At 39.6% G+C, this 16,730-nt stretch overlaps 1 protein-coding gene across 1 annotated transcript in view; it reads left to right on the top strand.

The window, feature by feature from the left end:
* TTC3 (tetratricopeptide repeat domain 3) overlaps nucleotides 1-16,730 on the top strand; it is a 126,297-nt gene that overhangs the window by 37,492 nt on the left and 72,075 nt on the right. The window contains 5 exon segments of the mRNA XM_021070969.1: nucleotides 9,298-9,460; nucleotides 10,683-10,728; nucleotides 12,689-12,809; nucleotides 13,764-13,827; nucleotides 15,969-16,029. Coding sequence (XP_020926628.1) covers nucleotides 9,298-9,460; nucleotides 10,683-10,728; nucleotides 12,689-12,809; nucleotides 13,764-13,827; nucleotides 15,969-16,029 — 455 coding nt within the window.

Here is a 16,730-nt window from a genome sequence, read left to right on the forward strand (position 1 = left end):
GTCAGTCGATTCATTTGCAAAGATTTTCTCCCATTCTGTGGGTTGTCTTTTCGTTTTGTATAGGGTTTCCTTTGCTGTGCAGAAACTTTTAGGTTTAATTAGGTCCCATTTGTTTATTATTGTTTTTATTGTCAATACTCTAGGAGGTGGATCTGAGAAGATGTTGCTGTCATTTATGTTGGAGAGTGTTTGGCCTGTGTTTTCCTCTAAGAGTTTGATAGTGTCTGGTCTTATATCTAGGTCTTTCATCCATTTGGAGTTTATTTTTGTGTGTGGTGTTAGGGAGTGTTCTAATCAGCACCACTTACTCAACAGGCTGTTTTTTCGTCATTGTACATTCTTGAGAAGGCTGTAACTTTCAGATGGGAAAAGATTTCTCAAGTAACGTACAGTGCATGCATAGATCAGTGAAGAGAAAAACTGATAAATTTGACTATGTCAAAGTTAAAAATTTCTGTATGTCCGGACCCCATGAAGGAAGTTGTAATCTGGGAGGAGGTAGTTTGTCATAGAAACAACACATATGGCTGATAGGATTTGTACTCAGAATAGGCAAAGAAGTAAAATAAGTAGGAAACCCAGTAGAAAATGGGCAATGGAAATAAACTATATTTCCTCGTCATTAAAATTGTAAAGAAATAGCAATCAAGAGGGCCCAGTAGAGAGCCTCTAAACAGACCCACATGCACACAAGTATACCCACAGGTGGAAGAAACACAGGTGGTGTTTGGGCCCATCAGATGGGCAAAAGTTCAGAGACCCGTAGTCCCACGGTTGGTAGTGTGCGTAGGAGCAGGAGCTCTCAGAAAGCCAGTGGGTGTGCATTGGTTATGCTCACCCTGGAGAGCAGTGTGATGCTGGGGTGTCATGACCGATTCCAGGATGTGCGATCCACAGACAGTCCTGTGGTGACATGTGTGCCCGTGGTGAGATGTGCAAGACTGGCCATTGCAGCCTTGCAGTAATGGCGCAGAACCACAGACACCTGAGTATCCATTAATAAGGCAGAGGTGTTTTCACGTAATCAAAGTTGTTCTTATGATCTGTTTGTCTGATCGATCCGCAGTCTTAATGCTGACCTCACTCCTCCTGCTCTCTCCCCGTCCCCCAGCTGGCCTCCTCACGCCTCAGACGTGCCAGGCTCATCCTTCTGCCTAGAACGTGAATGCCTTTCCCCAGGGCATGACATGCGAGCTTCCTTATTTCCTTTCATTATTCGCTCAAAGTTCTCTTCTCAGTAGAACCTTCCCTGACCACTTTGCTAACATGCCAAAGCTGCCCCTTCCAGACATTTGCTGTCCTTCTCTACTTTTTTACCTCTTTATATTTACTATTATTGAACAGGTGATATATATTGTTTTTTAAGCTGTGGGGTTTTTTTGTGTTCTCCAGTACAGTGTCAGCTCTCCGAGGACATTTTTTTGTTTGTTTGGTTCACTTCTGATTCTGGCCTGCCTGATGAGCTGCTTGGCACATACAAGGACTCAGTAAATATTTGTTGACTTAATGGCAGTTAAATAAATGAGTTGAAATTAGTTAACTGTCTTACCAACATTTATCAATTTTAAAAAGTATTTATATATTTGTTTTTAAATCAGAGTGAATAGAATCCTAGAATTTTTGGGCCCCCAAATTAGGGCCAACTGTGACTCAGTTGGCTTAGAAGAGTCTGGGGATTATAAAATTCTCTGGATGAACTTCTGTATCCAAAGTTTGGGGTCATTTTAAATTTTTTAATTTTTTGCTTTTTAGTGCCACACCTGTGGCCTATGGAAGTTCCCAAGCTAGAGGTCAAATTGGAGCTACAGCTGCTGGCTTGCACCACAGCTCACGGCAACGCCCTATACCTTAACTCTGAGCAAGGTCATGGATCAAACACACATCCTCATGCATACTAGTTGGGTCATTTCTGCTGAGCTGCAACGGGAACTCCTGGGGTCACCTTTTAAATGCCTCATTTTATAGATGAAGAAATTGAGTCCCAGGAAGGTGTGAAGTATGTTTGCAAGGTGTTGTTGCAAGTAAAAGACAAAATCGAATTGAGACTCCAGCATTGGAAATGTTTTGTATTTGAAGGCAGTCAGGTTGTTTCCATTTTTGTTAATGAGTTGCCATTGTACTTGAAATAGAATCTTTGCTGATCACTGAATCTGGCATTTGGCAGGTCCTCTATAAATTCATTTACAGAATGAATGGATGATAGACTTAATGCTGAAACCTACACCATGATGCTGGTTTTCCAGAGATGCTAATTCAATATATTGCCAATTTAGGAAAAGAAAAAGAATACCAGAACTTTTTAAATTACTTTGAGGATTTTATGTGGAATGTTTATTCCTGGCTTAATTTACCAAACATAAAATATTTGCCCTTTTTTTTCTTAAAGACTTTCCTAAGAGTTGTTTAGGTTCAAGAAAAATTAGGCAGGTCCAGAGATTCCAGTAAGTTCCCTGCCCCCACACATGCCCAGTCTCCCCCATTATCAGCATCCCCCAACAGAGTGAACCATTTGTAAAAACTGATGAACCTGTGCGGACGCTTCATAATCATCCCTAAGTGCTGTGCGTTCTACAGGTTTGGACAAATGTACAGTGACATTTATTCCACCATTACGGTTCATCCAGAGTATTTTCCCTGCCCTGAAATCCTCTAATCTGCTTTTCCATCCTTCCCCCCCTGCCCCCAAACTCCTGGCAATCATGGATCTTTTTACTCTCTGCGTAAGTTTTACCTTTTCCAGAATGTCATATAGTTGGGATTGTAAAATGTGTAAGATTCTCAGATTGGCTTCTTTCACTTAGTAATAGGCATTTAAATTTCTTCTTTGTCTTTTGATGGCTGGATAAGCTCTTTCTTTTTATCACTGAATAATGTTACATTGTCTGGATATACCTCACTTTATTTATTCATTCATTAATTGAAGGACATTTTGATTGTTTCCAATGCTTGGCAATTAGAAATAAAACTGCTAGAAAAAAAAAAATCTGTGTGCAAGTTTTTGTGTGGACATATGCTTTCAACTCCTTTGGGTAAATACCAAGGAGTGCAATTCCTGGATCACATGATAAGAATAGGTTTAATTTTTTAAGGAACGCCAGACTTGCTTCCAAAGTGGCTGTGCCATTTTGCACTTACAGCAGCAGTGAATGAGAGTCCCTGTTGCTCCATACCCTCCCGGCACTTGACATTACCAGTGCCCTGAATTTTGGCAGTTCTGATGGATGTAGTGGATCTTGTCGTTTCAGTTTGCATTTCCCTGGTGACACGTGGAGCATCTTTTCATGTGTTTATTTGCCATTTTATATCTTCTTTGATGAGGTGTTTGTTCAGGTCTTTGGCCCATTCTTTATTTGATAGTTTTATTGTTGAGTTTTAAGAGTTCTTGTGGATAAGATACATAAGAAATACAGTTTTACAAATTATTTTTTTGCAAATATTTTCTCATTTTCTTGATGTCTTCTTTTACAGAGCATAAGTTTTAATTTTCATCAAGTTCATCTTATCAGTTATTTCTTTCATGGGTCACGCCTTTGGTGTTGTGTCTAAAAAGTCATCATCGTATTCAAGGTTTCTGTGTTATCCTTTAGGAGCTTTAGTCGGTGATCTATTTCAAGTTAGTTTTTGTGGAGTGTGTAAGATTAGGATTCATTTTTTCTGCATGTAGATTTCCAGTTCCAGTGTCATTTGTTGGAAAGACTGTCTTTGCTCCATTGCAATGCCTTTGCTCAAAGATTAGTTGACTGTATTTATTTGGGTTCACTCATTTTTTAACTTGGGAATTTTTTGGTGACTGCAAAAGTATTTATGTAGATGAAAAACACAACTCTTAGTGTAAGTATTCAAAAAAATTGGTAACTATGTATTGAAGTCATTTATTATTTTATTTTACCAGAAAGGCGTGTTCATTAAAGCATAGTTTAAACTTGGAAAACAAAATAAGACTAAGGTGCATTCTTTACTTTTATAAGAGTCCTTTTACTTTAGAATTAATTATGAACCTGAGTCTTTTTTGTTTGTTTGTTCTATTATTTTAATTTTTTTCCACTGTACAGCATGGGGACCAGGTTACTCTTACATGTATACATTTTTTCCCCCACCCTTTGTTCTGTTGCAATATAGGTATCTAGACATAGTTCTCGATGCTACTCAGGATCTCCTTGTAAATCCATTCCAAGTTGTATCCAATAACCCCAAGCTCCCGATCCCTCCCGCTTCCTCCCTCTCCCCCCCGGGCAGCCACAAGTCTGTTGTCCAAGTCCATGATTTTCTTTTCTATGGAAAGGTTCATTTGTGCTGTAAATTATATTCCAGTTATAAGTGATATCATATAGTATTTGTCTTTGTCTTTCTGACTCATTTCACTCAGTATGAGAGTCTCTAGTTCCATCCATGTTGCTGCAAATGGCGTTACGTCGTTCTTTTTTTATGGCTGAGTAGTATTCCATTGTGTTTATATACCACATCTTCCTAATCCATTGTCTGTCAATGGACATTTGGGTTGTTTCCAATGTCCTGGCTGTTGTGAATAGTGCTGCAATGAACATGCGGGTGCATGTGTCTCTTTTAAGTAGAGTTTTGTCTGGATAGATGCCCAAGAGTGGGATTGCGGGGCCATATGGAAGTTCTACGTATAGATTTCTAAGGTATCTCCAAACTGTTCTCCATAGTGGCTGTACCAGTTTACATTCCCACCAACAGTGCAGGAGGGTTCCCTTTTCTCCACAGCCCCTCCAGCACTTGTTATTTGTGGACTTATTAATGATTCCCATTCTGACTGGTGTGAGGTGGTATCTCATGGTAGTTTTGATTTGCATTTCTCTTATAATCAATGATGTTGAGCATTTTTTCATGTGCTTGTTGTCCATCTGTATATCTTCCTTGGAGAACAGTCTATTCAGGTCTTTTGCCCATTTTTCCATTGGGTTCTTGGCTTTTTTGCTGTTGAGTTGTATAAGTTGCTTATATATTCTAGAGATTAAGCCCTTGTCAGTTGCATCATTTGAAACTGTTTTCTCCCATTCTGTAAGTTGTCTTTTTGTTTTCTTTTTGGTTTCCTTTGCTGTGCAAAAGCTTTTCAATTTAATTAGGTCCCATTGGTTTATTTTTGCTCTTATTTTTGTTGCTTTGGGAGACTGACCTGAGAAAATATTCATGAGGTTAATGTCAGAAAGTGTTTTGCCTATGTTCTCTTCTTGGAGTTTGATGGTGTCTTGTCTTATATTTAAGTCTTTCAGCCACCTTGAGTTTATTTTTGTGCATGGCCTGAGGGTATTGAACCTGAGTCTTTTGAGTCAAGCCTGTAGGATATAAGCCTCCATAAGAAGGTACTCTGTAGGTTTCCATGTGTGGGTGGGCTATTTTTTTCTTCTTTTTCCATACAGGTAAGACTGGTACAGCGTTAGTTATCTTAGATATACTTTTATTTCTTTCTTTATTATTTGTTATTATTTGTTATTGTGTTGATTTATAATACTATATAAGTCCTAACACATACTTTTAGGCTTAAGAGAGAGTGAATTATTGTATCCTAAAGAATGGGTTGGTTTTTTTTTTGTTTTTTTTTTTTGGCCCCACTTGGGGCGTGTGGAAATGGAAACTCCTACGCCAGGGATCGAACCCATGTCACAGCAGCGACAATGCTGGATCCTTAACCTGCTGTGCCACAAGAGAACTCCGGGAGTGAGTTTTTATGGTATAGTCAACAGCTATTTATACTTCCATGTGCATTGTCTTTTTTTTTTCCTAATTGAAGTATAGTTGATTAACAGTGTTGTCCCTATTTGCATTGTCTTTAGGTGATTCTGTATAGGATACAAACCAATAGCCTCACAAAATGTCCTCAAGAACCTTTTAATTTACAAAACCTAACTTGGATATGGCATAAGTAGAAGAGGGAATTTATTGGTTCATGTAATTGAAAAGTCTCGGGGTCTGCTTCAGGCATGATTGGATCCAGATCTGTACACATTTTTCTTTCTATTTCTCAGTGGTGCTTCCCTCTTTGTTAGCATCATTTTCATTGTTTTTTTCTCACTTTGCTTTCTCTGTTCCGTTTTACCTAGGTTCTGTTGCTCTGTCCTCAAGTTCACTGATCTTTTCTTCTGCTATGTCTAATCTGCCTTATTTCCATAGCATTCATCTATAGAATTTCAGTTTGAGTATTTCTTATATATTTCATGTCTTTAATATGTTCAGTTTCCTCTTAGCTCTTGAACATGTGAAATGTATTTATAACTGTTTTAATGTCCTTATCTACTAATTCTATCACCTCTGTCAATTCTGGATTGTTTTCAGCTGCTTGATTTTTCTCTTCAGTATAGATCACATTTTCCTTCTTTGCATACCTAGTAATTTTTGATTGGATATCGGATATTGTGAATTTTACCTTGTGTTATACTAGTATTTCTGTATTTCTGTAAATACTTCTGAGTTTTGTTTTGAGATGTAGGAAGTTGGAAACAGATCCTTTGGGGTGTTGTTGGGTACTACCATAGTGGTATTTGGTCTAGGACTAATTTTTTCTTCTGAGTACCCTATTTAATACCTACAACTTAATATTCTGTGAATATGTTTTCCCTTCTGGTCCATGGGAATAGAAATTATTCCTGGCCCTGTGTGAGTTCTGACTGTTGTTTGCTTCTCATCTTTCATAGTGGTTCTCTCCCTAGCTTGGGTAGTTGTCCCACATGGATGCACTGATGGATACTGAGCTGAAGACTCAAAGGGGACTCTGAAGATCTCTGGAGTTCCTTGTCCAGCTCTTTCTTCTCTGGTCCTCTGCCCTGTGAACTTGAGCTACCTTGGCTTTCCTGGACTTAACTGAGATTTTATCTCTCCTTGGGCTCCTTCTTCCTGTGCCGTGGCTTAGAAACTTCTTCACTAAGCCAGAGCAATCATAGGACTTGATTTCTGTGTTTCTCATCTCTCAGGGATCACTCTCTTGTTGGCTGATAAGCAGTGTCTTGCAAACCTTTGTTTGGTGTATTTTGTCCTTGTTTCTTTGTTTTAGGCAAGAGGGTACATCCAATTCCTGTAACTCCATCTTGACCAGAAGTGGTAGTTAGAACACAGGCTCCCTTGGCTTCATTTTGAAAAAGTAGGAGTCCCAAACTGACTGATACCCTAATTAATTCTAGTGGAAAGAGAACCTCTTTTAGTATTTATATAGTATACCTATTTATATAGTATTTATATACCTATAGTATGCCTGGTTGAGCCATGTTCCTACCTGTGGATCAATTACTATGTCCCGGTAAGTGGTGCATTTCACTTGGCCAGTTTCGTGGGACACCACTATGCTTCTCCTTTACCAGCCATTGTTGGGATGGGGGCACTGAAGTTGACAGTCCTGCCATTACTGTGTGGAGTAGGGACATGATGGCACCCGAAAGGAGTGGATGTTAGGCAGATGGACAGTGTATGTGGTAGAGAATGAGAATGGCAGAGAAGAGCAAAATTTTCTATTGTAATTGGGCTCAAGAAACTTTGTGAGATGCCTTTAATTTTAGCATCACTCAGAAAGATCTCAGAAAGCATCACTCAGAAAGATCTCAGAAAGCATCACTCAGAAAGATCTGAAAAAACCCCTTTCTCAACTGATAGAATTTTACAGAGGTTAGGGGAAAGGACCCAGTAAAAGATGAGAAAGGTGGGTGGAAAAGAGAGAGAAAAATAAAGTGTTCCCTACACATTTAGCAGGTAAGGTTTATAATTTCTCTGAATTGCCTATGCTGTGATTTTTTTAAATGCAGTTATCTAAACTTTGATGTTGATAACTGTTTAGTGGATAGAATTTTGATCTTGTAGCCTATCTGTGAGATCTCTTTATTTGCTTATGCCTTTGGAGGTAATGCAGAGTTTAACCACATGCTATCTGAATGTGAATCAATCTGAGCCTGAACAATCTGGCCAAGAAGTGCTCCGGGACTCACAGTCTGGGCGTGCGCCAGGGCAGGTTATATAGGCACTGAACCTGCGTGCACGGAGGTCCTCTGCTGGTTTCTGCCTCCTTTTAGTGAAAGGCTCATCTTTCTTAAAAGGATCACTTATTTCTGATTTCATATTTTCTCATAGAGTCAGAATATTCTTTGTAAAATGTGCAGCAAAGAGAGAAGAGCTCTGGACCTGGAGTCCTAAGTTCTTTGGTTTGTTTCTAAATCAATGTGGCGTTAGGCCAGGTTGTAACCCTTTGCGCTTGTAAATCATTTCTTCAGTGGAGATACTGTACCTAAAACGAGTTTGGTTTGGGAGTAGTTAGAAGAGGGCTTGGCTTAGTTAGCCCCGGGTTTGGTAATATTAGTTTTCTAGACTAAAATCTTCAGGCTTTATGTAGACTTCCCAGAGTGCATAAATGAGGCCAGCTGCAACAAAATAAAACAGCCTGATCTTTATAGAGTTAAGAGTAAATCAGTGGTTTTTGCATCCTAAAACCAAGAACTATACTGAGAGATAAAATAATTAAAAGCTGATTGAGAAAGGTGTAGTTGGGAGTTCCCGTCATGGCACAGAAGAAACGAATTTGACTAGGAACCGTGAGGTTGTAAGTTCGATCCCTGCCCTCGCTTAGTCGGTTAAGGATCCAGCATTGCTATGAGCTGTGGTATAGGTCGAAGACGTGGCTTGGATCTGGCATTGCTGTGGCTGTGGTATAGGCCGGCAGCTGCAGCTCTGATTCAACCCCTAGCCTGGGAACCTCAATATGCTGAGGGTGCGGCCCTAAAAAATGACAAAAGACCAAAAAAAAAAAAAAGAGGTATTTGGAATATCTAGCCTGGATGTACCCCTTATCTGTGCCCATGCTTTTCAGAGGGGTTGGAAAACTACTGCACAAGCTGATTCTAGCTCTAGAGTTCTTTTGATTTCAAAGGTGTAGGGAATGTAATGACTGAGAGGCTTATTTACTGCTGAAAGTATTTTTTTAAAAATTAAGTGACATAATGAATCATTTTTTATACTTTAGGACAAAATAATATTATTTCTTTATTAGTAAAATATGTACAATAAAAGTTAATCATTTTCTTTGGAGGAGTACAAAAAAATCTCAAGTGGAAAAACTGACTACTAGTCAATTGTTAAAAATTATTATGAATACTGTTCATAGCTTTTCACTTAGCTCATTTAGATAATTTTATTTCCTGAGAGGTTATTAACATTTTTATTTAGTTTTTATTGATAGGATCCTAATCTAACATTTTAAGTAACTAATCAGTTTGCAAGCAAAATATTCTTTTCTTTATCTATTTTCTTTAACTTAAGCCTATTTTTGAGAAAAAAATTAAATTTATCTTTTTGGAACAGGGTCATTATCGTTATTGTGCTGCCCTTTCTATGCTGGGGGAATATGACTGGGCCCTGCAAGCAAACATAAAAGCTCAAAAACTCTGTAAAAATGACCCTGAGGGCATCAAGGATCTAATTCAGCAGCATGTAAAGTTACAAAAACAAATAGAAGACCTGCAAGGTATTTCACATAAGATTCTTTTGGTTAACAGTTGAATTCCCTTTAAAACTTTGGAAGATGGGTTTCTTGGATTAATGGAGGACCATAAATCAAGATGATTTGTACTGATTTTGTTATGTTATCTTGGTCAACTCACTTAAGTTTTTAATTTCTATTCGTGTGGAAATATGTTAGTGTTATATTCCAGTAGGTAATTATAAATGATTTGTATTTTTTATTTGAAATAGATAGCAACAAATTATTTATTCTTCTATAGAAAAATGTGCCTTCTTGAAATTTTGAATGAAGTAAAGCCTTTTAAAAAACGAATTGGGAGTTCCCGTCATGGCTCAGTGGATGACGAATCCGACTAGGAACCATGGGGTTGCGGGTTCGATCCCTGGCCTTGCTCAGTGGGTTGGGGATCTGGCGTTGCTGTGAGCTGTGGTGTAGGTCACGGATGCGGCTCAGATCCTGCATTGCTGTGGCTCTGGAGTAGGCCGGCTACAGCTCGGATTAGACCCCTAGCCTGGGAACGTCCATGTGCCGCAGGTGCGGCCCTAGAAAAGACAAAAAGACCAAAAAAATAAAAAACGAATTGGTTGTAAATTTTTCTTTCATTATTTACAGTTATTTCCTAAAGAAAAGGCCCCTCAGTAGCGTGGTTTGATGTTTTTGCACCAAGTTTGTGGCTAATCCTGTAGCCTGCTGAATGTACATATATACACATATACATCAGAAATTGGTGTGCAGGCTAGGAATTCCCAATTTTTATTCGGTCCTTATTCTCTCTCCTGAGTCCTTTTGCCTTCTCCAGTGCCTGAAATCACCTTACTCTGCTGTGAGCATACAGCTCTTTCCTGCTCTTTCTTCTTGGGGTGGTTCGTGTCTTAGGAAGCTGACTTGAGTAGTTCTAGTTCTCTAGCAGATGCTGTCATCCAGCAGAATATGAGGATAAGATTGTGAGCTCCTTGAAGACAGGTACCATCTCTGATTCAGTTTTATAGATTGCTGCATCTAGTCAACGAAATCAGGTAATACGGGAGGTCACATGAGGTTTGTGTAACATTTTTGTTGACACCATCCTAAAACTAAAAATGTCCAGAAGTATAAGGTTGTTTAGGTTTAGTTTTTGGTTTTCTAAGTTCGATACTCTTACTGTCAGCTTAAAGGAAATGTGAAAATCTTTTAAAATATGTGTTTTCAATCCACTGATTACTATGTGTGTGATTCATTTTTACAGGTCTAACACCAACTAGGAATCCAATTAAGGCCTTTTATGAGAGCAGGTGAGTTAACTAGCTGTTACTTGGAACGATCTTGCTCTGTGAGTTTCGGAGTTGCTATTTTACGCTGTGGTAGATAGTAGCAACCATTACAATAAAGTTGGGGTTGGAAGGACTAGAGGAGGCTTTTTAAGTGTTGGTTTGGGGAGAGAGTGGGATGGACTGGGAATTTGGGGTTAGTAGGTGTAAACTATTACATTGAGAATGGACAAGCATTGAGGTCCTGCAGGGGGAACTGTATATCTAGTCTCTTGGGATAGAACATGATGGAAGATAATATGAGAAAAAGAATGTATATGGAGTTCCCAACGTGGCTCAGCGGAAATGAATCCACCTAGGAACCATGAGGTTGTGGGTTCTATCCCTGGCCTTGCTCAGTGGGTTAAGGATCCAGCGTTGCTGTGAGCTGTGGTGTAGGTCGCAGACACGGCTCAGATACCAAGTTGCTGTGGCTGTGGCATAGGCCAGCGGCTACAGCTCTGATACGACCCCTAGCCTGGAAACCTCCATATGCTGTGGGTGTGGCTGTAAAAAGAAAAAAAAGACAAAAAGAGAATGTATACATGTGTGTGACTGGGTTACTTTGCTGTACGGAAATTGGCACAACATTGTAAATCAACTATGTAATAAAGTTTTGGAGTTCCGCTTCATGGCTCAGCGGTTAACAAATCCGACTAGGATCCATAAAGATGTGAGTTCGATCCCTGGCCTCACTCAGTAGGTTAAGGATCCGGCCTTGCCATGAGCTGTGGTGTGGGTTTTCAGACACGGCCTGGATCCTGCATTGCTGTGGCTGTGGTGTAGGCTGGCAGTTGTAGCTCCAATTCAGCCTCTAGCCTGGGAACTTTCCTATGCTGCAGGTGAGACCCTAAAAAGCAAAAATAAATAAATAAATAAAGTGTTTGTAAGATCAAGCGACTCTTGACTTGTTTGATTTGTTTTGTGGAACCATTTGCATATGTATATATTGGAGATCCAAGCCTGTGGGGTGAAGTGTTAATTGGACACCACTGTGGTTGATTGGCCCCAGTTTTGGCCCCGAGGGTCCTGGCAGCCTAGAACACCAGCAAGGCTCACCTCTGTCCTGGAAACATCTGCCTCCAGCCTGCTGATAGCTTTTCACAAGCTAACACTCCTGCTAGAAACAGGCAGCAGATAGACATGAGTATGTTCTTAAGAAAACAAATAGCTGTCAGGATTCTCCATCTTTTTACTTGGCAATTAAAATAGATAAAGCTTTTCCCACATGCTTAAATACCTAAGATATTGAAGCTGTTAAATTAAAGCAGACTGACTTATTTTAATATTAGAAACCAGAAAACATAGAAACTGTTCATAGTCTATTTTGAAGGTTTTTTTTGTGGGGGGAGTGCTGCTCCCCTGGCAGGTGAAAGTTCCCAGGTCAGGGATCTTACCTGTGCCACAACAGTGACAGCACTGGATTCTTCATCCTCTGTGCCACAGGAGAACTCCTATTTTCAGTTTCTAACCACAAATTTAAAGTAATATTTATGTATAAAACCCAATCGCAGAGGTTGAGATTCTTTTTGAAGCTATATGACCTTGCTTTCAAGGAAAAAAGGCTATACTTGTTCTTTGTTTGAAGTTTAACTTTTTTTTTTTTTTTTTGTATTTTTTGCTATTTCTTGGGCCGCTCCCGCGGCATATGGAGGTTCCCAGGCTAGGGATCTAATCGGAGCTGTAGCCACCGGCCTACGCCAGAGCCACAGCAACACGGGATCCGAGCCGCGTCTGCAAACTACACCGCAGCTCACGGCAACGCCGGATTGTTAACCCACTGAGCAAGGGCAGGGACCAAACCCGCAACCTCATGGTTCCTAGTCGGATTCGTTAACCACTGCACCACGACGGGAACTCCTGAAGTTTAACTTTTAACAAATATTAATGGAAATAAAATAGTTCTTCCTTTCTTTCCTTTTTTTTTTTTTTTAAATTCATTCAGAGCCTACATACCTAATTTATCAGCACCTGCATTTAGTACTTCACTTAACTTTGTGGAGACTGAAAGAAATTCCAGAAAAACTAACCACGAAATGGCAAACGGTGGTAATCAGAATCTAAAGGTAAGCTCGGTTAAAAATTAAAATTATTTCAAGTATAGATGGTCTCACATTTTTACAGTATTTTTATGGTAATGGAAACTAAATGTTTTGATAATATGAACCCATTTTGCCTATTGGCATTGAGAGAATGATTCTTTTAATTAATCTGGTTCCCTCCTACAACTACTATTTCAGCGTTACAGAATTTTTTTTGAAATCACATTTGTGGATTTTCCCAATGTTTTTTCTAAATTTCATTTTGCCATTTCGATAGTTCTCTTTTTCCCCTTTACATGTCTTAGTCCAGTAGCCACTTGGAAATGAGTGACAAGTGACTGCTTGGCTGCTTGGCAGTGCACCAGCCCAGCCACCCTGTTTGTGCTGTGCTGGGCCTGGGAGGCACCCTATTCCTTTCTCTGCCCAAGGTATTTCTCCCGTCTCTTGTTCTTAACAGCAGGGATCCCCAGCCCTTGGTTCATTACTGTACTCAGAACCTATCTGCTCGTTTCCTAGGGCATCTCTAAGCCTGTAAGCTGGCTCTGTGATCAGTGTCCCGGAGGATGTGTATCTGCGTTTTCCTCTCAACTGTAGCATACTCAAAGCTCAGCAGGTTTAACCAAGTTCACAGTGATACTTCCTTCTAGGGCTTGAGGGGGAAAAAGCAAAGCGATGCCCTGGGGTTAGGTGGGTGGTAGGCGTTGAAGGGAACTTTTCCAACCCGCGGTCTAGTCCTTTTGTTGTTGACAACGAATGTGCCAGAGACGCTGTACTCAGGGAGAGGAGCATGAGGAAAGTTGTGATAGTATTAATCCAGTAACTGTTGTTCAGTATTTATCATTTTATTTAGTCATCTGGTAAAGCTGGGTGTTTTAGGCACTTGGATAAATTCTGTTCTACTCTGTTTTATTATTTAGCTATTGAATTCTTCATGGCTGTATCTCTTTGAAAGTCTGACTCATTTTATTTTCATGGCAGGCGGTAGATGAAGCTTCGAAGGTAGATGATTGCGACTGTCATCCTGAGTTTCTGCCACCATCAAGTGAGTTTTTTCCTTATGTAAATTGGTGTTAAATGAGTATAGTGTTGCCTAAACTCTTGCGCCCTAAAATTTGCAGAAGCTTCACTCATGTTTGTTATCCCTCTTCTTTTACTTTACGATGCTTCAGTGTCAAGAAAACACTGAACATTTTTTTGAAATCAGTGCTCAGTCTTATATTGTTTAATGCATTTAATTTTGGACTCCAAAGAAAAGGAATGGAAAGGAAAGATGAAGCGCTTCTTGGTCTGCTGATTTCCCCTAGGCCAGTGTCACTCTCCTTTTATTTCATCATCTGCTCCCTGCCCCCAGAGCCTTTTTAGACATCTTTCCCCCTAATTACCCTGCCCTCCTGGAACTTTAATACCATCTGTTTCTTTCTTTATATGTTGTATATACATGTGTGCTTTATATATGAGGAGTTAGGTTTCCTTCATCGTCCAGTAACCAGTTACTACCTTTTTGCGGGTGATGTACCTGTGTTGAGAATGGATGCTTTAGTCTAATACTAGTTTGTTTAAATTGTATGTGCTTAGTGCATTTGTTTATTTCTATATCTAGGAAGTACGCAGACACACACAGCAAGACCTCATACACACCTTGGCACCTTGGGGAAATGAAAGGCTCCAGAAAAGCAGATACTCAATGCCTCATTTCTCATTGTCCATTTATGCTACTTTTGCTTTTGAAGGAAATCATTCTATGGTGGATTACACTCTTCTCTGCCTTTTAAAAATGGAGAGAATTCAGATTTTCTTGACCACTCAAGGTTGTTGTTACACACAAGCATCTCACGCTTTTGTGTGTTCCTTCTAGGGTTATTGTGGTGAGATTGTTGACCTCTAGTTACCGATCCTGTAACCTTCTTTTCCTTTCAGTTATTTTTTGGTTCATTTGTTTTTTCAGTGCTTTTACTCCTGGCAGCCATTTCTGTCTTTTACTTCCCGCAGTTTTGTCTTCTTTGGGGCTCCAGTGCCTTGTACCCACCCATTACTGCTGATTAGCACTTCAGCACAGCTACAAAGAGGGGGAGACGCAGGTGTTTGTCTTACCTGAGAGGACTCTAATAGCACGTGAAAAGTCTTTGAGAATAAAACCTTTTTTGCGAAACAGCTTTTAATTTATGGCATGTCTTAAGCCGTTATTATCAAACAGCACATTGAAGTAATTTAAATACCCTTCACACTTCCATATCTACATTCAGTTGAAGAAATTAAGGTCCCAGAGTTAAATAGCTTTGTCCTAGGTTTCATAGAAGGAATCACACTAAAAACTTGTTTCTTTCTAGAAACTGCTGTCGTTTTCTGAGGCCACCCAAAGCAGCTCAGGCTCTCATCCCCTCCCTAAAACACAGGCTCTGACTTGCCTTTGCCAACTCTCCCAAAGCTTCCAGCAGATACTCCCAACCCCTTGCTGTGCTCTGTGCTACACAGCTTTGTGCAGGTCACCCCCGTCCGCCCAGAAGCGTGCAGCGCCACTCTTCTCCTTCCAGAGGGATGAAGGCGCGCTTTCCCAGCTGGAGAGTCGGAAGCACTGGACCTGTGACACTCACCCCACCTGCCTTTGCAGCCCATTTCCAGTCTGCCCTCACTTAACTCACCAAATCACACAGGTGTACTTAGTTTTCTTATCATGAACTTCACTTGGCCCATTCTGTGCAAATCCTACTTGTTTCTTAAAACTGAACACAAATGCTACATTCCCACTAACGCTTTCCCCAACCACTCCAGATTGAAGAGATTTTTCCCTCCTAGGAGTTTTAAGAGCAGTTACTGTGGAATTAATGTGGCTATGTCAACATGGTACCTTCTTTTCCTCTTAGTGAGGATTGTTGTTTAATTATTGAAGGACCTGTCTTTGCTTCCCATCTGATTAACTACCTGAGAACAGCAACTCTAGCCTGTATCTTCTGTGTCCACTCTCAGCCTAGGTGATAATCATCATTATCATTTATCTTTGCAGTAATTTTCTAGCATACGTAGAAAAACATCATCCCTAGCGTCCTTTTTGGCTTGTTTATAGTTAGACACACATACAATACTGCTTTCTTATTCCAGTTTGCTTTTTTAAAAAAAATTGTTTCAGTTTCAAGCTTGTAGATTTTTATGTACACATTTCAGGAACAAATACTTCTGTATTCACAGGTCAGCCTCCAAAATATAAAGGAAAACAAAAATCCAGAAACAATGAATTGGAGAAGTTCAGGTATGTTTTTTATCTATGTTTCTTGTTTTGTTTCTGTAATGTCTTCCTCCCAAGAAAAAAGAAAAAGGAAAAATAAATCTCTTTTAAGTAATAGCTACCTTTAATTATGTGTCCTATGACAAGGTACTAAAATATCTATATATTTGAAAACATATCTTCAGGAAAGGGAATATCTTCAGGAAAGGGTCATTTTTGGCTAAAATATTATTAATCCTGGGATGTTAATACTGATTTCTGAAAGTCATGTAGTATGAGCTATATTAGTATTAATTTTTTAAATTAAATCTAAAATACATGCTCATAAGAGAAAAAATATTCAGAGAAGTATAAAGTGAAAATTTAGTATTCTCCCTGTTCACTTTATTTTACCTCTCTCAATTCCTTCTGTAGTGCCTTCCTTTAGAAACTTGCAGTTAGCAGCTTCTTGACCACCTAGAAACTTACTCTGCATATACCGAATACATAGATACATGTGTATATTCAGAAGCCCTATTGAGTAATTATCCCATTAGAGGAAAGGATTTACTGATGAACTGACCACTTATAAAATTAGTTCTAGGAGTTTCCATCGTGGCTCAGCAAACGAATCTGACTAGCATCCATGAGGACCCAGGTTCGATCCCTGGCCTCACTCAGTAGGTTAAGGACCTGGCATTGCCTTGAGCTGTGGTGTAGGTCACAGACTTGGCCCGGATCCTGCG

The sequence above is a fragment of the Sus scrofa genome, chromosome 13 (assembly GCF_000003025.6).
Source record: "Sus scrofa isolate TJ Tabasco breed Duroc chromosome 13, Sscrofa11.1, whole genome shotgun sequence".
NCBI classification, from domain to species: Eukaryota; Metazoa; Chordata; class Mammalia; order Artiodactyla; family Suidae; genus Sus; species Sus scrofa.